At 41.1% G+C, this 27,909-nt stretch overlaps 1 protein-coding gene across 2 annotated transcripts; it reads left to right on the forward strand.

Annotated features, from left to right (window-relative positions):
- On the forward strand, window positions 1–27,003 carry NUCKS1 (nuclear casein kinase and cyclin dependent kinase substrate 1). 2 transcript variants are annotated; one of them, XM_054026868.1, is made up of 8 exons: window positions 2–310; window positions 11,085–11,134; window positions 12,305–12,410; window positions 16,542–16,597; window positions 17,063–17,212; window positions 18,238–18,390; window positions 18,891–19,040; window positions 21,155–27,003. In XM_054026868.1, the coding sequence occupies exons 1-8, from the start codon at window positions 294–296 to the stop codon at window positions 21,355–21,357; spliced, it is 885 nt and encodes a 294-aa protein (XP_053882843.1). In that variant the 5' UTR covers window positions 2–293; the 3' UTR covers window positions 21,358–27,003. The 2 variants fall into 2 exon arrangements, with proteins under 2 accessions (XP_053882844.1, XP_053882843.1); XM_054026869.1 differs by lacking the exon at window positions 18,891–19,040 and having other exon boundaries at window positions 1–310.
- Window positions 27,004–27,909: the final 906 nt, after the last annotated feature.

Genomic DNA, 27,909 nt, shown 5'->3' on the forward strand with positions numbered 1-27,909 from the left:
GCGGGGGGGGGAGGGACGCGGCGAGTGGCGGGGACCCAGACGGAGGGCGTTGGGAGTGGAGAGAGGGGAGTGGGCACAGGGCGCACCTTCCGGCAGGGACGCGAGCGGTGCCTGCCGCGGCGGAGGGAAAGGCGGTTCCGGCGGCGCGGCGCGGCCCGAGGCTCTGGGCCCAGGGATCCCGCTTGCTCTCGGCAGGGAGGGGACGGGTCCGTCACCGAATCGAGGCTAGTCGATTCCCCCCCCCCCGTCTTGGCCGACATCGCCCGATTCGGGCCCCGATTGGGTTGGAGAAAATGTCCAGGCCGGTCAGGTGAGCGTGGGGGAGGTAGCGCGGTGGGGGGAGGAGGCCCCACTCCCAACCCCCTTGTAGTGCCCCGCGTTCCTCTGCTGCCCCCCCTGCGGGGAGAGCGGGACGGGTGAACTAGGCCCTGCCCCGCTGCATCCTCTGGGATGGGCAGGCGGCCTGCTGCAGGCCATGCCGAGGGGAGGCAGGCATGGAGGGAGCGTGCATTGCTGCGCACTGTAGGGGGAGGCTGCCTAGTGCTGGAGGGACGGAGGGAGGGATACATCTTTGCAGCGTGCCCTTGTGCACCCCGTAGGGGGAGGCTGCTTGCTCGTGGGAGGGAGGGAGGGACGGATACATGCTTGCAGCGTGGTGCTCTTCTGCACCCTGGAAGGGGGACGGGGAGGCTACATGCTCATTAGGGGGAGGAGCGTGTGCGTGCCCTTCTGCACCCTGTAGGAGGACTGCGGGAGGAGGAGTGTGTGTGTGTGTGCATGTAGCGTGCTTCGCCCAGGCTGGGGGGGAGTTGCGTGAATCCAGCATGCCTGTAGTGGGGGAAGGGGTGGAGGCATGCAGCATACCTTGTTGCACGCTTGGTGGAAGGGTAACGTGCGTTGCTGCAAGCTTATTGGGTGGAGGAGAGCAGGGCGCTTATTGGGAGCTGTCCCTCATGTTATTGCTCGGGGGGATGAACGGTGAACATTTGCAGCATGCCATGACCCACTTTAGGGGGAAGCATGCGGAGTACCTGGATGCAATGTGATCTATTTAACACTTTCAGGGAAGAGGCATGCAGTATACCTTGCTGCATCTGCTTAGGGGAGAGGTGTCGAGTGGCAGGGAAGGGCAGACCGTGCTCTACGGTTTTCTTGGGAGGGGGACATGCATGCAGTATGCCATAATGACCACGGCACGGAGAGGTTTTGATGGGCTCCGAGTCCGCTTCCGCTAGGTACTGCTGCCGCCAACTTCCCTCACGTTTGGGGGAGGAGTTAGGAGGAGCCGCCCACCTGGGGCGGGCGGGGAGCGGTATCTGAACACACACCCCTTATTTTTCCTTTGCCGTAAAACAACCTTCCTCTTGGAGTGGGTTTCCTGCTATTCCCGAGTCCCTGAGAGATCTGTCATTAAATTGTGGGCTCGGGGATGAGGAAACAGTGAAGTTCGTCCCTAGTCAGGCTTCCTTCTCCCCAGTTTAAAAGGAGGGTAGGACTCCTGTTAAATGGAGTTGGGCCTGGGTTCTGATTGCGTTTCCAGGGAGTATAAACTACAATGCTGAATTGTGATACGGTTGCAAATGTAAAATTCTGTGAAGTTTTCTCATGGTAAATTATTGTAGCCTGCCTATATTGATTAATATTGTGCATAGCACTTGAAATTGTAGTGTAAATTAGGGATTGTGTCTTTCCAATCTTGAAACATGGCACATTCTTTGTTTGTGGAAGAGGATTGTAATGTGCATTAGCTTGACTTTTATTTTAGAATAACAAATATAATATGGTTTCAGAGTAGCAGCCGTGTTAGTCTGTATCCACAAAAAGAACAGGAGTACTTGTGGCACCTTAGAGACTAACAAATGTATTAGAGCATAAGCTTTCGTGGGCTACAGCCCACTTCTTCGGATACATAGAAGTTTTGTGTGTGTTAAAGGTGGGATTCAGGTTTGTCTGGTCTGCAAAGATTTTTGCTGAATGTCCCCAGATGGGGATGATAAAAGGGACATTCAGTACACTGATAGTTGAAAACTAAGTTTTCAGGTCTCATGTGTATTTTGACCAATAATTTGTGCATGCCAAGATAAGGGTGATTATATCTCATAGGTCATGCCTGAAAGTAATTGCCCAGGGTCCAGAAGGGTTTTTTTCCTCTTGCTTTATGGAACACTTAGTTGCCCAGCTACATTAATAGGGTCTGAAGCATCCTTGGCCTTTTGCAGGACAGGATGCTGTACTAGGTGGATTAGTGGTCTGAGCTTGAATGACAATGCCTCTATCCTGGAATACAGTGATGATGATACTTTGCTGCTCAGTGATATAGTATACATCCTGCTGGTGACTTAATTGCCAGTATTGGAACCTGACTACAGGTAAGGAACATGTATATTTTTAAAAGTATGGTTTCTAAATTTTTCTATATTAAATAACCCATAATTCTTTCTTATAACCAACTTTAAACAAAAAAAAATTGGGAAACCATACACAGTTGTAAAAGATGCAGCTTGCCTTAATATGTGTAGACAAGTGTTGGTCTTCAGCAGAGTTCAGTGGGATGTTAATAGCAGAATACCTGCTGGGATGTTGCAAAATTGGAGCCAGCAATCCACAGTCTAGCTGGTCTTAACAGGCCTATGAAAAATAGAAGATAAATCTTCCAACTGCAAATGTGTTCATGCCCCTCCAGTGTTAGTTAATTGGAAAACTGCACATAATTTTAAAGCTCTTGGTTTGAAAATATATATGATTTACCTGAGGATTGGATCTGTTACTGTACTGTTAATGAGACTAGGGGAGTAAGGCAATATCTTTTAGTGGACCAGCTTCTATTGGTGCAAGAGACAAGCTTTCAATTTTATGCAAAGCTCCTCTTCTTGTATTGTTAATGGGAGATACAGGTGAACTTATCCAAAGTCAGCAATGATGGAATATTAAAATGTTCAGTGGCCGGTGTGAAATGAATTCATGGTCTCAGTTTGCTTCTGGCTGAAGAAGTATCCATTTAAAAAATATCGCCCTACATGAAATATGGGGATAACCAGTATTGGGATAGTGGGGGAAACTTGAACTGCCACTTTATTTTGCTGGTAGTTAGAGGACTTTGGTCTCAAAGCCTGAATCAATGCTAAAATTGACTTTTAAAAAAAAAAAATAGTTTTGATTTATTTGCAATTTATTCCTTTTCACAGGCATCCAAAAAAAAAAAAAAAAAAAACCCTAGCACCAGGCCTAGTATTATTTTTGGTGCCCTGGAGTAAAATACTACGAAATTAATTGTATTGATTTTGTTACACATATTTTTGAAGAAGGATGCTATCTGTATCTTTGAAGTGTGCAGCGATGCTAATACCAATATCAATAGAACATTGCAAGAATAAATTAGTAGAGGATGTTGTTCTAGGATCTTTGCATAATATGACAAACAATTTCTAAATAGCATCCAGGTCATTTACAGCACATGGTTGTATCATCTCATACTTGTCTCATCTATTCTGATGTGTAAATTGATATAGAAACGTGTAAATCTTATGTGCTGTTAAATTAGACAGCTTTTATATTTCCTTGCATTATTAAATGTTGTATGTGTGTTTGAGAATTTAAAATTTGGTTTGTGTGTGTTTTTGTTTGTTTTGTTTTTAAAATTAATGCAGTGCACTTCTGCCTTTCACTCAATTGTCAGTTTCACTTGTCACAATTCTAGTCACTTTTACTTGCACATATAATGTTGTAGAATAAAATGCTGCAGGCAAATGTCTAAATCCAGTATGTTTTAAATAAGATCTTTGAATCAATACATATGTTGCTATTTTAAAAGTTCTGTAAAACTTTGAATTTCACAAAACATGAATTTTTGGACCCAAGTCTAACTTTCATGTCCCTTCAATGGTAAATATTACTCTAAGTCTTCCATTGGTTTAGATGTTTACTTCTAAGGTAGTGCTCCTGTCGGAGTGATAGGGAAAGTATTCCCCTAGTTAGAGGTGTTAAGGTCAAAACTTACATGTGACCATATGACACCTAATACTATACCTGGGCCATCTAAGAAACAAATGCTCAAACTAAGGTGGAGTGCTTCTTGAAAACTTACTTATAGCTTGCCTGCTCCCCTTTTCCTTAGAATTATCCCTTCCTTGCTTGCCCTTCAGAGTGGGATAGATTATCTGTGGTAGTGTCCACAATATGCCAGATACTTTTCTAATAGGGGAAAAAAAGACATGATCCCAGAGCATGAACACCTGAGCAGTAAAGAGACAGGCAAAGAAAGGATCGTGGCAAGTGGGTACAGCATACATAAAGTAACACCCAAATAGCACATGTGGCTGAAAGTCAGTTGTATCTTTCCTGTACTCTTATCCTCATAATATTTCTCTTTTGTTTCCTAAAATATTCTCCTCAGTAGTTGGCTTAAATGGAGGATATGCACAAGGCTGCTTAAACTGTTACTGCATAAATCACTTAAGTGTGTTTTTTATGGAGTTGCAAGTCAGACGTATCCCTAAAATTGCAGATACCACCATCAGGGCCCAGTCTTAGATGGCTTGTTGCACCAGGTCCTGGCCTAAATGATCACTGTCTGTAGTTAGAGACCTCTCGGCTGTCAGTCTTATTTGAGTACAGTTATGTCGTTTTAAAGAGAATTGTACGCACTAGCACTTATGTCGGTATAACTGATGTCACTTGGGGATGTGAAAAAGCCACCCCCTGAGCGACATAAGTTACACTGACCTAAGCGCCGGTGTGGACGGTGCTATGTGGATGGGGGTGCTTCTCCCACCGACATAGCTACCGCCTCTCACAGAAGTGGATTTATGCTGATGGGAGCGCTCTCTCCCATTGGCATAGAGCGTCTGCACTAGCAGGACTACAGCTGCATTGATGCAGCTGCGCTGCTGTAGCGATTCTAGCGTAGATTATCCCTCACACAAATAGTGGGTTGTCTTAGACGAATAACTGTTGTTAGGTATAAGCATTGGAAATAAAGAACTGTTATAAGTTTGTCTATTTAGTTAAGGCCAGAAATATAGCATTATATTCAAGCATGGCAAAACAAATATGTCTAGAAATATTTCTTAGATGTAAAACACCCATATGGGAATGCTTCCCTGCACTGTTGTTGAAACCAAACTACAGCTCCCCATCAACTGGATGAGAACCAGAAAGTGAAACTGAACACTCTTCTGTTTAGCAGTCCAGGCTGAATGGAATCCAAAAAGGCAGTAACATAAATTAGTGAAAAGCTTACCTATGTTCTAGTAAATATTTCATGTTATTTATAATGGTGTTAGCTGAACACTGAATAATATTTTTTGAATTACTTACCTTAACAGTCTCTGATCAGTCTACCTAATTAGTCTTGCTCATATTTTATTCTCTGGCATTGCCTGAGAGGTAACTGTTTCTGCCAGCATTCATTTAACAAATTTGCTAGGCAATGTAGCCAGTTGCTGGCTTTTTAGGATTTACTCTTCTTCCCCAGCTGCCAGGGCTGTCCCGGTGCAGCGCCTGGGACAACCCCCTCCAGCCCAGGCCCCATCTCTTCCCACCCCTGCTCAGCCCCCTCCCTGCCCCCATTCCACCCCTTTCCCCCAAATCCCTGTCCTGCTTCTTTCTGGCTTCTGCCCCCTCCCTTGAGCAATGCCAGAAGCCAGTGGGGCAGGCTGGGGCCAGGTCACTCGCTTCTGCCGGCGCCAGGCCCCCAGCTAATCCTCCAGGCTGCCCTGGGCCCCGTGTCCCAAAGCCTGGGGTGGTTGCCACAGTCTGTCCTATGGACGGGATGGCTCTGCCAGCTGCATTCCCTCTGCAATCATGAGCCAAGTTTTCTTGGAGGTTTTCTTTTCTTCTTCTAATTTGAATTTCAAACTTCATATGTCACTTTAGTGCCAGGGAGAGACCTTGAGGTTAAGCACCTCATAAGGCAGGGATAAATCATTCTAATCTGCCTTCCTAAGCTATCCACACACCACCCTATTGAGGTTTTATCCGCTAACATGGTGACTTGTATGCACTAATATTGAGTCTGGGAGTGCCTTTTTTTTTTTTTTCTGAAGATGGTATACAACTACTCAAGCAATATTTAAAAATATATTGTACAGCCAACTTCTTGGTTCTAAACGTGTGGCAATAGTCTTTCCGCCACAGGCAAAAACCTCTTAAAACTGGTGTCTAGTGGTCCAATGAGGTGTACTATGAGGATTACACAAAGGGCTTCTTGGACATAGTGGTCTTAAGAAATTCATCTATATGCATATACTTACCTAGTGAGCCAACATTCAACACTGTACACAAACATACTGTCCTGTGCCTTGGAATTATTAGAATGGCTTCTGCGTTCTAGCACCTTCTATCTTCATGACACCCTTGCCATTTTTCTGCCAATGGCTGTTAGAGACTGCATTTATGCTCACCTTAAATGATACAAACATGACATGGGGTTGGTAGATGTAGTGAATGTTGAGCCCAGAATAAGAATGCTAGATGGAAGAACAGTTTGTGCTTGACTTCAGTTTGTAGAGACAACAGCTGTAGTTAAACAGTCCTTGAATGTTTGTGTGCTCTTTGCACCTGTTCTTTTGAGAAGACTCCTTTCCAGAAGTTTATCTTTCTGTATTTACCCTCCTATGTCTCTGTAGTCATTCTCTCCTGCAAGGCAAAAAGGAACAGCCTTCACTGTACAGTTGTCTACTGATTTTTATCACACTTCCTCTAAAAATCAATATTGCTGTAGACAATGTAATGAGGGAGCACAGTAGGGACCATCTTGCTAGCTCAACCTGTAGGGCTTAGTGCTTGGAAGCAGGAAAGAAGCTTAGAATGTTTTCGTTATTTGCCTGACATAATATTTTGCGTTTTAAATGTGTATGCTACATTATATTCTAATAATATGAATAAGCTAGGTGAAGCCCTTTATGACTGCTTGTTTCTTGCAAGGTGCTTATCCTACAATTTACATTATGCTCAGTAGGTTAGTGAAATGTGAAGACAATTGCCTTGTGAAATTGATAGACTGAGTGTGCAGCAAAATTACCTTCAGTTTTTGTTTTAAGGGGGAAATGTCTGTTCACTCATGCACACAAAATAAGTGGATGGGCACAAGATTAACCTTTATCTCATCATTTAGTGTTCATGTTTCTCTCTACATATTTTAAAAATATAAATCTTTGTCCCGTTTCACAGCGAAAAAGCTGAGTTAGGCCCCAGGAAGGCTAATAGTTGAAACTGAAATTAGAAGATGAGTTTTTGTGGCCTGGCCTCTATCCTTCTCAGTGAATCCTGCCAGTAGTTATATTCCCAAATTCATATTTTACAACATTCAGACTACAGATGAGTGGGTAGTGTGATACATTGCAGCTGTACTTGAATCCCCTCTTGTCACTTGCTTTGGATTCAACATTGCAAAAGTCTGACTGTCCACCTCTTGAATCTTTTTTGAGAGGGTTTGTTTAGGGTTGGTTTAATTGAATTATGGTACTTCCTCTTTCTCTAAGGCTGCTCCTAATAGCTACGAATTGAGGTGCATGCTGAGAAAGGAAGTTTAGAAGGAATTTGAAGGAGTTGACAGCTGTAGTCAAAGTATGATTTTAGGGGTATCCTAGCAAAAAGCCTTGCCAAGAGTACACTGTATTAATCTCAAAGTGCTGCTCCTTTCTGGAAAGTGCATGTAAAATGGCATTGTGTGGTTCTGTTTGATTTAGTGGCTCCATGTGAAATTTAAGAGGAGGATGGGAGGGATGGAGTTGTGGTTCAGGTGCAGGGTTGAGTCTCAGAGCTGCTTTCTAATCATAGCACTCTTCCAGTCTGTGTAATATTGGGCAAGTCACTTAAAGTCTTAAACTTCACTCTTGCCATCTGTAAAAGTGAGATAACTACCCAACCTCATAAATGCATTTGTGAGGATAAGTTCCTCATCACTTTTGGATTTCTGATACTGCAGTGATTGTCATATAAAAGCCTATGCTTTTTTAGATTCCTTTATTTTTTTTAAAAGGACTTTCCTACCTGCTGCATATCCTAGGATCTAAGTCAATCACTGATATTAGATAGCAAAGTCAGAATCTGGCCCTGCAATTGGAACTTCATTAACAATATTATTTTATGAGCCTGAATAGAATCCAGTGAGCACTTGCGTAGTTGTATTGGTTGTACAGGGCTAACAGAACTGAATGAAGAGGAATTGGGAAGTGTCTGTTAAGTCATTTCTATAGTATTAGCCAACCAAATCTGCCAAAAATTGGAGCTCATAGTGCATTGTTACAGCTATAATTACTTACCTTTTCTAATCAAGCATAATTGTCTCTCAGAATTTTTGAAACATGCCTTGTGCCCCATTTTGTTTTGTCTTTTTGGTAATAATGTAGAAGGAGAACCAGAAAGGGTTTTTCAAGAAAAGCTTTAACACAAGAAATACCATGAATGTAAGGTCTGGTTGTCCCTGACTTTGCTGAGGGTGTGGATTATGTATGAGGTCATACCTTAACTAAGTGTTCCCTCAGGGGAGGTTGCCAGATCTGTCCCATAACTTCTAGGAAGGATAAGAGCCATGGGGCATGAGGGAGAAAATGAAACTCTTAAGATGCAGCATCCATGCTCACCTCTCCACTCAAACATACTGTGAATAGCTTCTTAAAACTGTCTTTCCCTTTCTGGGGCTGTCCATAATACAGTTCATCAGAGGAGCACCTCATATTTGCAGGGCTACAATCTCAAAATAGCCAACTGGCAGGGCACTTTGTATACCCAAAGAGCCCCTAATGGAAGCCACGTTGATCTACTTGTTCCCTCACTCTCCAGAAGACTAAGTAGTGAAGTCTCCACAGGAGAAGCTGTGTGAGGAGTGGGGCACTTCTCTATCCTTGTCACTAGTTGAGTTCCAATAAAAAGTTGCTCCCAACTGCTGCTTCAATCAGTGGGAGGGGTAGTGATACTTTGAACTCACAAAGGTCCAGTGTAATAATTTTTTTCTTCCAATTTTTTATTTTATCACTGAAATTAAGTTGGTGTTAACCATGAGAAACCAAAATTTTAAAAATGACTCTTAAAAAAAACCCAACTTTCACTCTTAACTTGTCAACTTTCAGTCTTGCCTCATTGTTCTCTAGTCATTATGAAGTCTTAAAGGATAGGTGGAATCTGCATTTTTTAAAAAACCTTTCAGGCATTCTTTTATATATATCCCAAAAGAAATTAAACAAGGAGGAGGAAGCACAAATCTTTTTCTCTTCCTTTTCAAGGACTGACTTTCTTAATCTTGAAAATGCTATATTTGTCTGCTTGGCATATTCAAATATTTTGATTGTAGGCTTATTCTGTGAAGAAGCTTCAAATATAATGGCCAAAGCATTGTGAAATGACAGGCTTTGTCACTGTTTTCTTTTATTTAAAAAAACAAAAACATTTACAGTTTCTCCCTCACTGTCCTGTTTAAAAATTCAGTTGGAGGTCACTGAATTTTGTGTAAAGAGCAGCTAATATCCTATGGAAAACTTTTATACAAGCAATTCTCCCTGTCTTTTGGTCTCTGTATTAATGGCATGTGCATGACATTGTTAGTTCACCTGCTCAGTCTGTACCTGGAAGTCCATCTTTGATACTATTTCTACAGCAACCGTTTCATGTCTAGTCCGTTTGGTATGATGTCCATCCGTTTGTATTTGGAAAGGAAGATGATATCTGTCGGTATTTGTGCAAGTTTCAACTCATGAAGAAACTTGCACAAATACAGACATGTTTCATGTCTGAGGCTAAAGATTGGGGGTGGAATGGAGATACAGACGGATGTAGGAACTTCTAGGTCTGGCCTAAACAAAGTTCCACCCGTTTCAGGCTATGCCTAAGGCCTATGTCCGCGAAACGTTGTGACTCAAGGGTGTGAATATTCCACCCCTCTGAGTGACATAAGTTACACCAACATAAGTGCTCATGTATAGCACTATGTCAGCACGAGAGCTTCTGTCGCTTGCGGAGGTGACCTTTTTTTTGAGTGTCTTCACCAGATGCACTGCAGCGTCACAGCTGTATGGTACAACTACAGCGCTGTACGTATAGACATACCCTAACTAAAGGTGTTTGGGGGGGTTAACTATTTTAATTTAAAATAGTGCAACTTCTAGATTTCATAAACCCTAATACGTAACTAGTGTAACAAATGCAGTATCAATAGGGAGGTAGATAGAAAATATCTAAAACCAGTTATTAACTAAACTGAATGTTTCCTGCCCTGTGAACAGGTTGTTGGTTTTTTTAAAGGGGTAGTGAAAACTCACTTTAATCTTAGGGTTCTTTAAAGGTGGTTCTCAAGAACTGTAGCTGAATATATTACAGCAACACAACACTGGATATGATTTCATTGTAGAGTAAAGGGACTATGTGTGCACAGGTGAGGGTGGCTCTGTTAATTGTGCTCTTAAGCTGCACAAAGAATACTGTTCAGAAACTTAGTGGCAAAAGCAAAGTGATGGATACCTGTTAGCAATCTCTAATAGAAACTGGAAAATTACCATATATATAAATAAAATATTTTAATGAAAACGTATCCAGCCTTATAAATCCTAACGGCTCCAGAGGAAGTTGCTAGAGCAGCAGTTCTGAAACTAGGGGTCGGGACCCCAAAGTCGGTTGCAATCCTGTTTTAATGGAGTCTCCAGGGCTGGCATTAGATTTGCTGGGGCCTGAGCCTCACAGCTTCAGTCCTGGATGGTAGGGCTCAGGTTACAGGCCTCCAACCTGGGGCTGAAGCCCTTTGACTTTGGCCTCCCCACCCTGGGCAGCAGGGCTCAGGCTTCGGTCCCCTCTCCTTGCATCATGTAGTAATTTTTGTTGTCAGAAAGAGGTTGCGGTGCAATGAAGTTTGAGAACTCCTGTGCTAGAGCGTTTATCCTGCATCAGTTTCTGACTGTTAAGATATAGATGGCTGAGTTTCTGGAAGTGTTTTTAGGGTTGCCCTTTGGAGGTATTGGTGAGTAATGACTTTGCAGACTTTGAATTCTATATCAGAAAACAAGAGTGGTGCTTTTTTGTTGATTTGAAAAAATCTGTCTTTCCAAGATCATAAATTGTTAATTAAACTTAACTTTTTTTTTTTTTTTAAACAGGAACAGGAAGGTGGTCGATTATTCACAGTTTCAGGAATCAGATGATGCTGGTAAACTATTTTTGTAATTTTTTTTTCTGAAAAAGAACAAATGTTCACTCTTTACCATGGCCGTGAATCGATAAGGGTTTGTAAATGTGTACCCCAATATTTTTTAATGTAGTAAAAAACTATTTTAATGCTTATATTGTGGCAGCTTCTAAAGGCCTTTCTTGGTTTGTTATTGTCAGAATCTTCCTGAAATTACTTCCTCATATTTTACCACAGCCAATTTATTAGTTTATATAGTTGATCCTAGCACACTGGCTTTTCTGTGAATCATCCTTTTTTAGTTATTTGCATATTCATGTGAATTAGATTATCCGTATGGCTTCCAAAAATATCATAATGTTTTATTTTCTTGGAAAGTAAACATGCTGCTGCTCTGCTAATTAAGGTTATATTGACATTTAGTGGGAAGAAAATATGACTGAGGCTTGCCTAGTTCTTAACTGCAGTACTATTGGTAGTATCCTGTAATCGTTGTGCGTAATTTGGAACTTAAACGATTTTGTGAAAGACCTTACACCTGTCTATTTTTGTCGTATCTAAACAGTGGTTTTTTTGGAGCACCTAAGATAAGAAATAGGGGCAAATTTTAATGGATTTGTGTATGATTCTGAATATAAGAATGTACGGTTCTGATTTTCCATAAAATTCAGATCAACTTTTCTCTTGCCATGAAGCCTTTGCTGCAGTATTTTCTATGACTGCTGCAGTATTTCCTATGACTGCTGCATCTTAAACTTGTTAACTTATTATGCAGTTTGCAGATATACAGGTTGAGTATAATGTGTCTCTTTTGTAAAGTTGAATTGAAGTTTTGAAGGTTTGGATTTTTGACAGGATGCTGATCTGACCCCCTTTAAAAATGACATGGCTTGGTAACTTTAAATATACACCTCTACCCCGATATAACGCTGCCGTCAGTAGCCAAAAAATCTTACTGCATTATACGTGAAACCGCGTTATGTCAAACTTGCTTTGATCCGCTGGCGCGCGCAACCTCCCCCCAGCCCCCCAAGCGCTGCTTTACCGCGTTATATCCGAATTCGTATTATATCGGGTCACGTTATATCGGGATAGAGGTGTACTTGAAGAGGTAGTACTCTATTTGGATTGCTGGAAGTTATAGCCTAGTTTGCTTCTTTTCAAAACCATTTCCTCTGGTGTACTGTTCAGATGAAGATTATGGAAGAGATTCTGGCCCTCCAGCCAAGAAAATCCGTTCATCTCCCCGGGAGGCTAAAAATAAGAGGCGGCCTGGAAAGAATTCTCAGGAGGACAGGTAAGAAGTTGTTTCTGTTACTTCTGATAGCCCAACATTAGCTAAACCAGTCTTGCCATGTAGGTCGCAACAATCGTAAGTGATGTGCACTTCATTGCACTGAAGCCTTCAATGCTAGTTGGTATGGTGATGAGCTTTCAAGGGGTTCTAAAAAGAGTAAAGAAATTTTAGTCATGGAATGGTCCCCTTACCTTGCATCGAAGGCTCAGTTACTTGAAGCTTAGGGTGTATAGGCATCTCCAGTTAAATAGTATCCTAGTAGTTTGAAAGAGATCTGGCAATGTGAAGTGCTTTTTCTTTTTTTCACCCTGTTTGACATCCTTCTTCCCTTCAGAGAATCTAGAAAATCTGCCTCTAGATTGTATGTGAATTTCCACTTGCAAGTGACTAACTGGACATAGAAATTTATTAATGGAGGCTGCTGTCTAAGGCAGTGGTTCTCAAACTTTTTTTTCCGCAGACCACTTGAAAATTGCTGAGGGTCTCGGCGGGCTTTGGATAAAAGTGCTATTTAAAAAAAAACTTAATAACATTTTTTTGGTCTACAAATAAAAGCACACAACTCATCATTTAATATCAGTAGTCTTACCTTTCTAATGCAATGGATGTGCCATCCCTCCCCAACCGCAGCAGCCCCTGAGCTGGGGCTGGGAAGGAGGGCTGTCTCCCTGGCAGCCACAGCCCTGGAGCTGGGGAAAGTCACCTCTTTCTCTGGCCGCCACAGCCCTGCATGTCCCTAATTCCCCCCCATCCCCTCTTCTCACCCCACTGCCTCCTCCCAGCTACCTCCTGTCCCCCCAAGATCAACACCTCACTTTACATGTGCGTCTTCTCCGGGGTCCAGTCACCTAATTAGTGGAGCCACACCTGTGCAGCTCCTCTAATTAGGTGATTGGCCCTTCATTCTCTCATGTGCGGCTGCCCAGGCGCGCACCTTAGAGGGAATTATCTGCGAACCACTTGAATGGAGCTCGCGGACCACTGGTCCTCTGTGGTCCATAGTTTGAAAACCTCTGGTCTAAGGAATCCCATTAATGTATTTTTTGGGACTTTTACTCCTAAATCCTGAAGGCCTGATAGATCCTACAGCCTTCTTGCTGAGAGAAAAAAGGGCAGAAAGGTCCCGCAAGAAGAGCATTTTATGTCTGTGCTACATGCTGGCAAACTCATTCTGTGAATCTGGAAAGGTGTAGACTCCATGTTGTGTAATAGCAAATTTGATTCTAGGCATAGAGCTCCTAGCTCCAGCGATTGGTCCAAGAGATCTAACCTGAGTCAAAAGAATATTGGAGCAGCCCATCTACTGTAGAGAGAGGAGTCTTCAGCAGAACTCTAGGGTCTGTTGGAATGCAGGACTGGATCTGTGCTGAGTTGAAACATTTGAATATATTGAGGAAGCCAGATCATAACAAACATGATTGTGGGTAGGGTGCATAGTCTGTGTAAGCTTCCTAAAATGGCAGGACTATTGCTGACCAAGCCAGCAAAAGGGGATTGGACACTGAGGTTCTCTTTCCTTTTCAAACCGGCAGTGCAGCCAGACATAAAGCATATGTCACTAGAGCTTCAGCATTAAAATCATGTTCCAGAGCTAGGCAACTAGAACAGGAGCAAGTAGAGTCGCATGAGCTACAAAAATCTTGACACAGGACAAGAGTAGGCGGGCTACCAGTTTGATATAGTTCAGTCTCTCCGTAGTTTTATAGTGCTTTACAGTCATTGTTGGATCTGACGGAAAAAGCCCCTCAACTATTAGCAATGCTTTCTACAGAAGTGGAAGCATTCGCAATAGTGAAGACTTATTAGTTCTCCATTTTCATAGTTTGTCTGGAATTCAAGAAAATATCTTACTTTGATTACTGAGGTTGCTCAGAAATGTAAAGGGAGCCAACCCCTTAAGGGAAGACCTGTTGAAAAATTACCTGCATCTTACCAGACAGGACAAAAGAGTCTCTTGACTTCTACTGTAAACCCAAGGCAACCATCACCAAGAAGTTGGCCTACCATGACTGGTTGTATGGTGTTCCTTAATGTCCACTGACTGTTTACAAGCTGAATATTAGTCTTGGAAATGGAAAGTATGCCAGCTATTTCTTGGTGATGACTGCCTTGGGTTTACTGTAAAAACTAAAGCCATGTCTGTGCTATAGCAGTGCAGCTGTAGTGCTGTAGTGTAGATGCTTCCTATGTCGATGGAAGGGGTTTTTCCAAATTCACCTCTCCAAGAAGCAGTAGCTAGGTCGACGGAAAAATTCTTCTATCTACCTGGCTGCATCTACAGTCCCTGTTAGGTTAACATAAGTTGCACAAGGTGCAAAAATGTTCACAGCCTGAGCAGTGTAGCTCAGTTGATCTAATTTTAACTGTAGATGAGGCATTAATCTTTTTTTTTTCCTTCTATATTTGGTAGGATGCAGGTCATTTTTTCAATAGGACTCTACTTCAAGGTGTGGAAGTGGAAAAAGGGATAAAGGGAATTTGAACGCAGATATTTTAGTTTCTAGAATAGAGCAAGAGTCAGGCTAACACTAACTCTAATAACGCGAGACTTTAAGGCAGGGCCTGGGCGAGTGGGGGAAAAAACTGTAAGAGATACTGTTTTAACCTTGTGTTAGATAAGAATGGAATGCAGACTGTAGCAGAAACTGCTGAGAAAAGTAAGATATCAGGAAGGAATATGAATAAACAAGATGTGGCTGCTGATCATTATTGTATGCAACAAAAGGTATAAATGCTTGCCCTAATTGTTTATCTGGCGGAGACCTGCCTAGGAAGGGGGAATCGCTGTCCGTGCATACTTTCCCTCTTGCAATTGCTTGAGAATGAATTGTTGCAAACAACCTAAGAGTGAAGACTGTGTTTTTTTCCACAAAAGTTTGAGGTGCTTTTACGTTTCTGGGCAGTAAGGAGGAGCGCTAGTGGCAGTCGTAGGATTAAGTGGGTAGTGGTGTGTGCCCATGTGCTGTCTTGGTGTGGGTGGGGCAGAGGAGAAATATTTCAGTCTGGCTTTGAACTTCAGTAGCTAACATAGAGACAAGGACATTTGCGTCTGAGATGTTGACCTTTTTACACTAGGTGCTTCAGGGAAGGGTGCTATTCTGTTTGACAAACATCCTAGCACAATACGGCAACATAAATAGTAAGTAGGAATCTGACCCAAAGGGATTTTTAGTGCTGGCACTTCAAGCACTTTTGTATGACTTTCCTGGGTGGTTTTTGTTTTAGCCTTTGCTTGCAGGATGCAGTGTTGTGAGAACTGCTGCAGTCTACATCTGCTGCTGCTGTGTTTTCTACTTACCTGTGCTCCAGTAGCTTAGAAATATTGGAGGCCAAGATTGCTGTCCAGGAATTACTCCCAAATATTACCAGAATCTAGATATTTTCGGCCACTTTCAGATGATCTAATTTATGAGAGAATCAGATCTGAAAGCATCTAAATGTTGATTGCTATGAGAGCCGCTAGTTCTGTTCCTTCTCAGTCTGTGGCAAATATGCGTATGTGATACAAACTTAATTGTTGTTCCCACAAGACTTGAACTTGTAAACAAACTAGCTTATTCAAGTAATCAAAACATGCTTCAGAAATGTGTGACGTTAAATTTCAGATTCAGAACTAGTTATGTTCTACAGTCCCTTATCCATTCTTGCCATTGGCACAACCCTTCAGTAGTCTGGAGTGTATTTGTTTCACCATTACTGGCTTTTACCTGTGTTTTTCACCAGTCCTATTTAAAACTGTTTACTCCTAGGCTGGGTTTGCTGTGTTGGCTTTACACCCTTTAGCATCCTAAAGGAAGATCCTTTCACTCCATGTTGTTTCTTCTAGCTAGTTACAATAGTAATTATTTTACATTTCAGAGTTAACAGTTTATTGAGCTGAACTGGGCAGCTCATTTCTCAGAGCTGTTGTTTCAGCTGTCAGTTTACACTTGCTTCACAATTTGGAGGTGGTTATTTTTACAAGCATAATGACTAGATAACTTTTTTTATTTTTAAACGAGAGCTTAGATTCTGAAGCACAAAGTGGCAGCCTCTAAAAGTACCAGTTCACCCAGCTACCACAGGCTTACCCAGTACAGCAGATCCATCCTCGAAAATAGTGATAAAACTTTCTCCTTCTCTCCTTTGCAGTGAGGATTCAGAAGAAAAAGATGTGAAGACCAAGAAAGATGATTCACACTCTCCAGGTAGTTACCCAGCTGCTAACACATAGCCAAGTAGGCTTGTTATAGGAATATCATCCTTGTAATATTTCTATAACAAGGATTATATTAAAGTAAAGGACTATTGATGCCGACGGGAGTAGTGTTCATAATACATAGCTCTGCCGTTGCACCTTAACTCAGTTGCTATCTTTGATTCTCCTGTTCTTTCTAGTCCTGGTGGACTAGACCACCAGATTTTCTTCCTTTGTGATCTAGTACTACTGAGACAAGGTGGATGAGGTAATACTTTTATTGGACCAACTTCTGTTGGTGAGAGAGACAAGCTTTTGAGCTATACAAAGCTCTTGCTCATGTAATGCTAGAGTAATACTTCCAGCAAGGAAGGCCAAAAATATTAGTCCACTGTACCTGCCACTTTCTTATGGCTCCAATGCATATGTTCCCTTGAAGTATTTGAGACTTCATTTTGTCACCATTTTCTCCTAGATGAAGACTTTGGCAGCGAGGATGATGACTTAGGAGCAGATGATGGCAAAGCTGACAGTGACTATGAGAGCTCTCAAAAAAGCAAAAAGGCAAAAAAAGCCAAACCTGAAAAGAACAAGAGAGCCTCCAAATCCAGGAAAAGGGCTGCAGGTAAAGAGGGTAAAAACAAAGATCTTTCCCACTGTTAAGCGACTGTTTCGGGTATGTTGCCCTGAAATCAGTCCTGAGCTGGCCTAAATGTTGTGACTGAATGCCAAAGATCCAGAAAGCAAAATCCGAAGTTAGGAACTAAGTATACTCTGTGCTTCATCTCTCTAGCAAGTTATGTGCTCTTCCTTCCCTCCACCTCTCCTTTAGATGAAAAGTCTGAAACCCCTGCTGTCCTGTGCCCCCACTTTTATCCCTAAGCTTTGGGCAAGTGGGTGGGAGGAGGGGAAGCTCAAGGATCGTTGACTAGTGTGAAGCCGTTCCCTGACCTCATTCCCCAGCGTTAGTACTGAGATTCTTCTGCTTTTCCGCATTTTTATTCAAGCTTCAGTCTGTCAGCTGGATGGAAACGAGAGTTTAAATAACTTACTACAGTATTTCCCAGTTTATTCTGCTCTAGAATCACAAAAATATGAGCGCAGAGTCTATAACCATCATGAGTGAAATATTTTTACAATGAAAAATATAGTACTATAATGCAACATTGACTTGAACAATTTGAGTCAGTGTTCAGTTATGTTCAATGTGGGAATCATAACTGTCATATTGTACAATAGCATTTGCTATTAAATTTACATTAATGATATCTGACAGTTATAGAGCACCTTTCGTTACAAAGGATCTTGGAAGCACGTTTTCACTAAGCAGCACTCTGCTCTGTATTAAGAATGGGTCAGTGCAGGATGCTGAGGAAATATTCCTGTTATGAAAAAGTGTCCTGGTTCTTAAGTTCATGGTTAATGGACAAGACCTCAAGGTTGAGCCCTTTCAAAACCATATGCCTGATGTAGGGAGAATTTTGACCACACTCAAATAACCAGCTATGATAGTTACCCAGCAAGCCTCTCAATTCTCCTGCTTTATCAGGAATGATTTGGCCTTCATTTTGCTCTTACCACATATTCCTGGCTTGCAATAGGAGCTATGTCATGGGTCTTCATTGCAACATGGTGAATTTTGTGTTACAGAGGACAGTGAGGATGAGAAAGAAGACCACAAAAACGTGCGCCAGCAACGGCAGGCAGCATCCAAAGCAGCTTCCAAGCAACGAGAGATGCTTATGGATGATGTGGGCAGTGAGGAGGAAGAGCAGGAGGAGGAGGAGGCACCATTCCAGGAGAGTAAGTAGAGGGGGCTTGTAATGAAAAACATACTAAAGCAGCTGTTTGGAGTAGTGTGACTTAAATGTAGTTAACTTCTTGGGCGTTGGATGCAGCATGCTCACTAATGCATTCAGTGTTAAGGCATATCTGTTCAAGGGATGAATTAAGTTTAGCTGTAGTGTAGTGTATCCTTTTTTTTGTCTTAAGCTCAGGGCAAAGAGGTGCATGACTTGATACACTATCCATTTACAAATACGAAGTCATCACCATAAAATAGGTATCTTTACAAACATTGTCGTCCGCTATGAAATATTTACAGATGATAAACTGAGGCACAGTGGTAAAATGACTTGCCCAAGATGACACAAGTATGTGACAGCTTATAGAACTAAGGTGTCCTGACTCTTACTCCTCTCCCATGCACCAGTCTAACTGCTAGACCTCTTTCCTTTCTTTGCACTTGGAAGAGATATAAAGGCTTCTTCACAAACACACACTTCCTTTCTCTGTCCCTGCAGAAGATTCTGGCAGTGATGAAGACTTCCTCATGGAAGATGATGATGATAGTGATTATGGCAGTTCAAAAAAGAACAAAAAAAAGGTGGCCAAGAAATCCAAGCCAGAGAGGAAAGAAAAGAAAATGCCTAAGCCCAGGCTAAAGGCTACAGGTGAGCTTACTGGACGGGAAGCCACTTGCTTCAAAAAATGAATATTTTTGCAGCTGTAAGGATCAGTTAGCAAGGCTGTGTCTGAGTGTGTAAATGTCACTCTTTCCTAACTGTTCATCTGCTTAAAGGAATATTAATCAAATGATTTTCATCATTGCTTTTCTGGAGATTAATAAAGCATAATTAGATTTTTAAACTATTTAGCACTTCAGAATTAACTAACAGCCTTGTGAAGTAAATAAGAATTAAATCAGTTTTACTGATAGGGAAATTGAGACAAAAAAAAGATCATGCCAGTGGCAATGTTGGGATGAGAACTCTTGAGTTCTTAGCTTCCAGTCCTGTCTCTAGTCAGCTTGTCCTGTGGTGACTTAAAGTAGTTGACACTTGGGCCTAACAACCTTGAATAATCACTCCATTTATTTCAATATGCAGACCTCTGAATGTAGGCATAGCTATATAGAGGTGCACAGATATTCAAATTACTGAATGCATTTTTATTCCACTTTTCTAGCTGACCGTGAGCATGAGAAATGTTAGCCTAAAGGAAGCTTTTCAACAAATGAAAATGCCTTGAAATAGGAGTCTCTGATGAAAGTGCCTTTGCAGCCACAAACTATACCATTACTACTACGACCTTACTGTACCCTATGTTTTTCACAGCTACAGAACATGTTGCAAAATTGTGCTTCAGAATTGCAGCTTTCTTAAAAAGAAAAGTTACAAAACAAGATTTTTTCCCTTCATGGTTGTGGGGAAACTTTCAAAAGACATTTGGTTCATAATATATTGTTGGCTGCTGGGAGCTTCGAACACTAGCAGTGGGATTTGAACGGTCTTGTTTTTTTGGGAGGGGATGCCCATGAGCTCCATTGTTCTGTGGAAGCGAGTTTCTCTCTTTGAGATGCCATGGAGTTGAGCTTTTGTGCTGCAGGTAGCTGCTTACTTTGATGCCACAGTGCTGCCATCCAGCAGCTCATTAAATCTTGCAATTAAATGGTTCGTAAATATCTTTTAGAAACACTTTCCCTTGAGTTCAGGCTCTTAAATAACCTTGCATAAGAGTAAAATGTCCTTTTTAGATTTATCAGGCATCTGTCTTAACACTTCTTATTTTCCTCTGAACGCCTACAAACATTCAAATGAATCCATAATAAAATAGTAGCCTGGTCCTAAAGTAATTTTTCCCACTCCTGGTAAGCTTCAGAAGACCAGCCTCACAGCATGCCATTAACTATAAGTAGATTGGCATTCACTTGCACCAAAGATGGTGCCTCTTAGCTTGTCAAAGCTAGCTCACGTGTGGGCTGAGATATGTGACAAACTCAAGGGTGATGGACCCAAAGTAAAATTAATATCACAAAACTAAAATATTGTCAGATTTGTTTCTTTAGTGTAGATAACTCTTCTGTAACTTGTGCTTCACAATTCTCTTTTTCTGATTGTAAATAACTTCAACTATAAAAGCGAGGACACCCTTACTTCATAGTGTGGGTAACATTGGGACTACAATGAGTGAAGTCCCTCAAAATGAGGGACATTTGAGAAGACTGCCCAAGTTTGCTCTCTGTTAATGAAACAGACTTGTGCTATTGACAAACCTAATACGAAGGCTAACTCTGAACTAGAACACTATAATTGCATGACTTTTGATATGTGATAGGCTTTCATCAAGGAGTTCTGGTGATGACTTCAACCAATAAATTGGAGTTTCATCTGATTGAAAATGAAAAGATTGAGTTTTTACTGTATGTGCCAAATTCAACACTTCTCCTACTGATTTGCCTATCCCTTACTATCTCCTGTCAGCTTATTTGAAAGAAAATGAGAATTATGGATTTTTCTTTCCAATTGCTTTCCTGCCTCTACTGATTTCTCATTGCTCAAGTCATCTCTTACTTTGGATATGGCATCATTATCCACGTTAACAGTTTGTTGCTCCAATGGCATTAATGCAGGACTCATCTTTGCAAGTATCATCTTACAAAAAACAACCTGGATTTGGTTTGGAGAATACATTTTCCAAGTAGAGGTTGTTTGTGTAAAGCTGTGTGTAAAGCTTTATTTATGTAATTGTAGCTGATCTCATGAAACTGGTGCTTTGCTTTCTTTAGTGACACCCAGTCCGGTGAAAGGCAAAGGGAAAGCGGGCCGCCCCACAGCTTCAAAGGCATCAAAAGAGAAGACCCCATCTCCCAAAGAAGAAGATGACGAGCCTGAGAGCCCCCCAGAAAAGAAAAAAAAATCAGCCAGCCCTCCACCAGAGAAATCGGGGGATGAAGGGTCTGAAGATGAAGCAGCCTCTGGTGAAGATTAAATGGCAGTTTGGGGAGCTTGTTTTTTTTTTTTTGTTTTGTTTTTAAATAAGAGGAAAAGAAAACATACTTAGGGGTAGAACACGGTTTTGGCTGTGGCTTGACTCATGGGCTTTGAATGCTGTCTTTGCTTTCAACTGTTTAATACAGTATCCTTTTTTTAAAAAAAAAAAACCCTTATTCAGTAATGTTTTTTTGAAGTCACTGTTCTCTATTGGCCATTCTGTTCTTGTCCCCCACCAAATCTGAAAGCCATTTAAAACTAAATGGATCACTTACTAAAAATTATATATTTTTGAAGGGATGTTGCAGTTGTGAAGCAATAGCATATGAGGCTGATACTTAAAAATTATACTTACAAATCATCAAGTAGCATAGATTTCCCAACGCTGAAAAGGGCCTTTAAAACTACTGTTCCTTATTGGAACACACAACAAATTCACCTTCCATCATGTAGTTTCAGTTGACATAAATTCATTCCCTCAGAAAAAAGGAAGTTAATGAATTCTAAATAAGATCTTTTTACCCATATTTAAGCTTGTTGGGTTCATGCAACTATTTTTAATAGGCAATATTCGGGAGACTTATAATAGTCCACCTTAGTGTTTCATCCTTTAGAAAGGACTTATCCAATAAGGATGTGATATCCTTTGTCTCTGGCTGGGTAGAATTGCATTCTGCTCTTGGCAAAGTGCATTCATTAGGCTCCAGACCTGCAACCCACCAGCTGCTCATACCCATTACTCCTGTCACTTTTCATGGCTGGATATAGTTAGGCAGAACGTGGGAGAAAGTTTTGAAACAAAATTTTAAAGCCTGGTTTTCTTATGATGATATGGGAGTTTTTTCTTAGTCATTTTAAGCAAAAAATTAACTTAGTCTCAAACTAAACTCTAGTTATGGGGATGAGGGGGGTGGCCTTTTTATAAATGTGAAGCAATGGATTCCTGTAATGCCACAGTCTCAGATCCCATGAGTCATGCTTAAGTGTTTCTCTCCTCTCTTTCCGTCTGTCCTCAGAAAGGCTGTGTAGTCATACCTCTCAACCCTCTCCAGCTATAGTGTTTGGATGGCAGACTCCCACCAGTATAGAACATAACTTCACCCCACCCTCACATCTATTTCTTCTTGCTCCTCCTTCCTGCAATGTGGGAGTGTTCTTCATGCCGATCCCACACCCCTATATCTGCGCCTAATGAGTCAGCTTTCTGCTACTGAAGCCAAAACACTGGCTGAGTAGGAATTGGAGCACTAATGGGAGGGAACAGTGTTGATGGCAGTGTAGCAGGACCGTGGTGCATACAAAAGCAGGCTGTCCCACCAAATTCAAGACACTTGATGTCTGTGCAGTGGCATTTTATTGTGCTTTTATCAAAGCCGCCATATCTCCTTTAACCCTTAGGAATAAAAGTACACAGGATTTTTCCTTGAAACCTTGATACAGGGACTGCAGTATTTGTTGGTGGAAACATAAAAACTGGACTTGATATCTTTTTAACCCTTTGTTTTCTATAGATCTTGCACATTCTCTCTCATAGCTGGCAAGCTTGACGGTCATAATCTTTTCAGTCGATTATATATGTTCTTAAACTAGCCTCTTCAAGGTAACAAGACAGCTAGGGAGTTGGATTTCTGGTCTTGTGTTGTTGGATTTTTAAGGCTGTTGGATTTCTGAAAGCTTTCAGATGGGATGCACTACTATGATCTGGGAGGAGACCTGGCAGAGTATCCCATGGAGTCTAAAGACACTGAGCTAAATGTGGCGCTAAAGACACAGAATGAAATGTTAATAGCAACCAAGTCGTTGTCTTATCTGATTCATGGCTGTGAACCTCATTGGGAGGCTGTACATTATCTTGGCGTATACATCTTAAGTTCTCTAACTCTCAACTAGGAGACTAACATTGCCACTATAATAAAGGCTATCCATTGTAATTCTGTACTTTTAGGGGTTTAACTTTGCAGTACAACTTCAGGCTGGGTTGTGATGTGACTGACTTGAGCAAGAAGTGAATGTATAACTTTCCCATCCAAATATCAGGAGAGCAAAAAGTCTCTTGCAATCCTTAAGTGAAACTTTTCAGATCATAGTCCTGTAATTCTTTAGTAATGTAGAAAAAAATTAAATGGACAACTTCCTAATGGTCAGCTATGTGGACACTGCATGTAAATTGACTCTTGGTAACATGCTCCTCCATGAATGACTTTCTGGTCCATGCAGATAGTCCCTCTCAGTACAAACTACAAGTATACACACTTAGGCCTTTCTTGTCTATTGGGTTGTTCGTTCGCACTTGTTTTTTTTTTTTTTTAAGTGTACTAGATTTACTAAGAGTATATTGCCTCCAGTAGTAGATCTGGTGAATCAGCTAATTGTATTTTTAATTGTCTAAATACACTTCGCCCCTAGACCAGATCTGTTCTGAAGGGTGTACGTTTTTTGTAGTTTCCATTAAAGTATTTTTTCCTTTTTAACAAGTTAAACTAATGTCCAGGCTGTGATACATACCTGAAACCTGGAAATTCAATGTTCAGACTAGACCTCTGTTATGAACTCAAGTCTTTGGACTCTGGATTCTCTCATACCTGCCAATTATGGCCCTGAATCTTTGTAAAATTGTTGTTGTTCTGCTTGTGTATTCATGACTAATGGCTGACATGACAGGATGGTAGGATTCTTAATTTTGAATCTGTCACAATCTGAACACTATGTAAATGCTACATTTTTGTTTGGATCTTTGTAACTATTTCTCTGTAGGCTAGTGTTTTGGTAGTACATGCAAACACTAAATCACAGTGGTCTAGATCCACTTGTCTCCAGGTTACCCTCTCCGTTTGGAAATAGAGCAGCTCATTTTTCCTGCAGATAAAAAAAATTGTGAAGACAAAGTTTTTGTTGTTTTTAAGACCAATTGAGCATGTCTGATTAGCAGTAGACTATTTTTTTAAACATGTCCTTTTAAAAGTTTTGTTTTCAAGCATTTTAATTCCATGAAGGGAAGTAATAGGGCGCCTCTTTTTAGGGGGCGGATAGGACTGGGTTCCTATTTCAAAGAGCAGAAATAGTTTCATTCCTGTGAGAAGGCTTTAAAAACAATGAGCAAAACAGATTGCGGCTTCTGCCTCTTTTCCACACACATTCCCCCACCCCTCCAATCTCCCCAAGTCAGTAAAGAGTTGAGTACCCGGGATAGATTCTGATCTGTTACCTAGGTGTACCTTTGGAGCACCTCCACTGACATGAATGGGTTGCTTCCAAAGTTGCACTAATCTAGCACCTGTCCTGGTTTCCATCCTAAAATGGCAGCTTCTCCATTAACTTCCATCAGAGCTTTCTGCTTCAGGACCTCACTACAACATTTGAGTTTGCATTTGTATACAAACAGTAATGTCTTTAACAGTCCATTCGGTGTGGCCAGCAAAGGTTTACAAACAAGATTTCACTGATGCTTGGAGATTGCATACTAAATCCTAATGTCAAACAAATATGGCTGTATTTAATTTCTGTTTAAATCCAAAAAACATCAATTCAACACGAGTGTCAAAATTCCCTTCAATAGAGGATTTTTCTCCTTTCAAGTTAAAATTAGATGGGGTTAGGATTTGGAGTGGATTGGGGGTGAGAGCAGAATTTAGATGTAGGAGCAGTTTGGGAAGCTTTTAATAATTTCAGTGTTCAATCAAACTATCATGTTAAAGCAGAGAAGTGTGTGGGGGAGAGGAAATGGTGTACTGCTGTCCTGGAGTGAATGAAAGGGTGGGTAGGTAATTGTTCTAAGCATGCTCAGTTTCTGCACCACCATGTGGCTGCATCAGGAAGCAAAGAACTGTTTGTACAGGGGCGGGAGCAGAAGATATATTTGACTTCTCAACGTCTGTTAATCCAAATGTACACTGGACAGTTAGCTGAGGCGCCTGGGTTGGGGAGAAACTAACATGCTGGAAGCTTTTGAGCTGTAGAAATTGGTGCTTTGCTTGATGTAATTTCTTTGTGGAAGGTTTATTTTTATAACCAGTCATACTGGTGAACATGGTTTTTAAAAAAACACCAATTAATCCCTGACTTCAGCTATTACAAACTTTTCAGAACAATAATGACACCAATACTGTCCTTGGAAAGCACCTTCCAAAATCTACCGTGTCCTCCTTTAAGATTTCCCCACCTCAGTCGATGACTGGCATTTGAATGTCCTTTTTCATTAAAATCTTTATGAAAACATAAATGTTTCTCTTTCTAAGTCTAGTCAAGTTCTCCCTGTGTGCTGACTCTGTGTATCAACCACTATTGGAAAGATCTCTGTAAGCTGCCGCCCCATACAACTGCAGGGAATTGAACGATTCCATCAGTCTGAGCATGCTCAGTGTGACTGCAAGACAGCATGGAGCATATGCTTTGTATGTCAGGGGCAAGGGTTACATATATATTTATATATATTGGGAAGGGCAGGGTGGGATGGAGAAATACTCAGTCAACTTAAGCCACACCAATGTGTGTGAAAGCCCCTGAAGTATTTTGTGTGTGTGTGTGTGTGTGTGTGCGCGCATGGGAGTGTCTGATAACTTTATCCCTCTGTGTTCTGGAAACTTGTGAATTTTACTTTTTCCTGCAGAAGCAATTGTTACAAAAATTGTAAATAAGAGCTACATAATTTGTTTTACCATGAACATGTCACAGCAAACCCTAAATAACTACCCCGAAACAAAGGAGGAAGAGACTCCTGGTGGGGCATTGGGCCCTTAACATCAGCAAGGCATCACTCAGTGGTATGCAATGAATATTTGTCTTGAGTATTCACAGCCCTGTTGGGCTTTTGCTAAAATAAACCCCCATCACATTCTGCACCTCTTCCCCCATTAGTGGCCAGAAAAAGGAGAGGGGCTGCAAATAAAGGACTCTTTCTGCTGGTCCATGACCTGAGAGAGTGTTGCTAAACATGGCTCTGTCATCACTGGGCATAAAACCCCCCATAAGGGTTGGCAGTCCTTGCAATACCTTGACAATATGAGATCTGCAGCATGGTACTAGGAGTTAAGTTTGAATGTAACGTTAATGCTTTATTTAAAAAAAAATTTTTTTAAGGGGTTGAAGTGAACATGACTTCGTTGACCATGTTCGTGAATTATAGATGCAACTGCATTGGTAGAATTGTGTGATGGTCTTTTGTGCTACTTAATTTTACATATTCCAGTCTCTGTATGTTACCTGCAAAGAAGAAAAAAGTAACAAAACCCTGCTTTGCTTTTATTGAGGGGTTCCCAGGACTGTGTACCTGCTCCCGAGCTCTGTTTTAAGTATGTGTATCCTTCGCTTGTATTTTGTATTAAAAAAGAAAAAAAAGAAAGAAAAAGAAAAAACCCTTTATCGTTCAGCATGTTGGAATTGTGTCCCCTCTTATTTTTCTCTTTTTGGAATATATTAAGCAACTTATTCTTCTGTATCTTTTATTTTCTTTTGTAAACTTTTTGGTTTTGTTTAAAAATGGCTTTATAAAAGGGCTTTTATAACCCATAAATATGCCTTGTGTAATTTTTCTGCTATTCTAAGGCAGTAGCTACTGATTGTTTTCTAGTGTATAGTAGCTCTTCTGCATTTGCTTTGTTTTGTGACCAGTAGTGATGTCTGAAACACTGTAAACCTATTAATTCATCTCCTTTGCAAGATTTATGCTTTATTTTTCATCTTCAGAGGCTAGTTGGTCCTTTGGCCAGAGCAGTTTTGCTGTTTCACCAGTCTGGGGGAGTGATTGAAAGAATCTAATTCCCGTCTTGCTTGTGAGCAGAGCGCACACACCCTGTTTCCCACACAGCTATTCCTTTGCAAGATGAGGTGGTGGGTCATGCTTTAAGGGTTCGAAATGTGTTGAAAACTTAATGGAAATCAATGAAGAGGAGAGACAACACTATTTAACTTTGCATATTACACATCTTTGGGCTTCCTGCAGCAATCGCTAGCCTTTCCTGGCTGGCCTGATATTTCCTACCAGTAACACTACATACTATCGTACATTAATTCTTCATCTGTGGTTGTCAGATGAGGGAACCCAGCAGAATTTAGGCAGCATTTGCACATTGTGTGTGTCCTTAAAATGTGACAGTTCAAATTAAGATAAGCTTGTGACAAAATACCTTCCGTATTTCTCCGTGTGTTGCCACCTATCTTACAGGATGTCTAAGTATAGATAGTACACACAGGCTAAAGATCAATTCCCTCCAATCTGCTACAAGAAATTATATTTCATCTCTAGCTATTAGAAAGTTTAAAGCCAAAACCGTTGACAGTCTTGTTTTGAGCATATTAAGCTTAGCCTACCACTGTTTAGACATTCTTGGGACTGTAATCGCTCTGTCAAATTCTAAAAAGTTGCCATGAGGAGGCAAGGTGACCTTGCAACACTTGGCAGTGCAAATATTCCTTTCATGCAGCAGAGGGCGTAGCTTGATCTCTTATCACAATTTTTTTTTTCCCCACCCTCCCAGTACAAATAGCTTGTGAGTGGTGTGTTTTACAATGTATTGTATTGCAATAAGCTTTTTTTTTCCCTTCTTCTGTTTGT

This window comes from Malaclemys terrapin, chromosome 4, assembly GCF_027887155.1.
Source record: "Malaclemys terrapin pileata isolate rMalTer1 chromosome 4, rMalTer1.hap1, whole genome shotgun sequence".
Taxonomy (NCBI): domain Eukaryota; kingdom Metazoa; phylum Chordata; order Testudines; family Emydidae; genus Malaclemys; species Malaclemys terrapin.

Bases quoted from the DNA above. Each gene is read 5' to 3' on its own strand.
- NUCKS1 (XM_054026868.1), top strand. The intron at 12,411-16,541 runs GTAAGAAGTTGT...TCTCCTTTGCAG, and splicing joins AAGAATTCTCAGGAGGACAG to TGAGGATTCAGAAGAAAAAG. The intron at 18,391-18,890 runs GTAAGTAGAGGG...CTGTCCCTGCAG, and splicing joins GGAGGCACCATTCCAGGAGA to AAGATTCTGGCAGTGATGAA.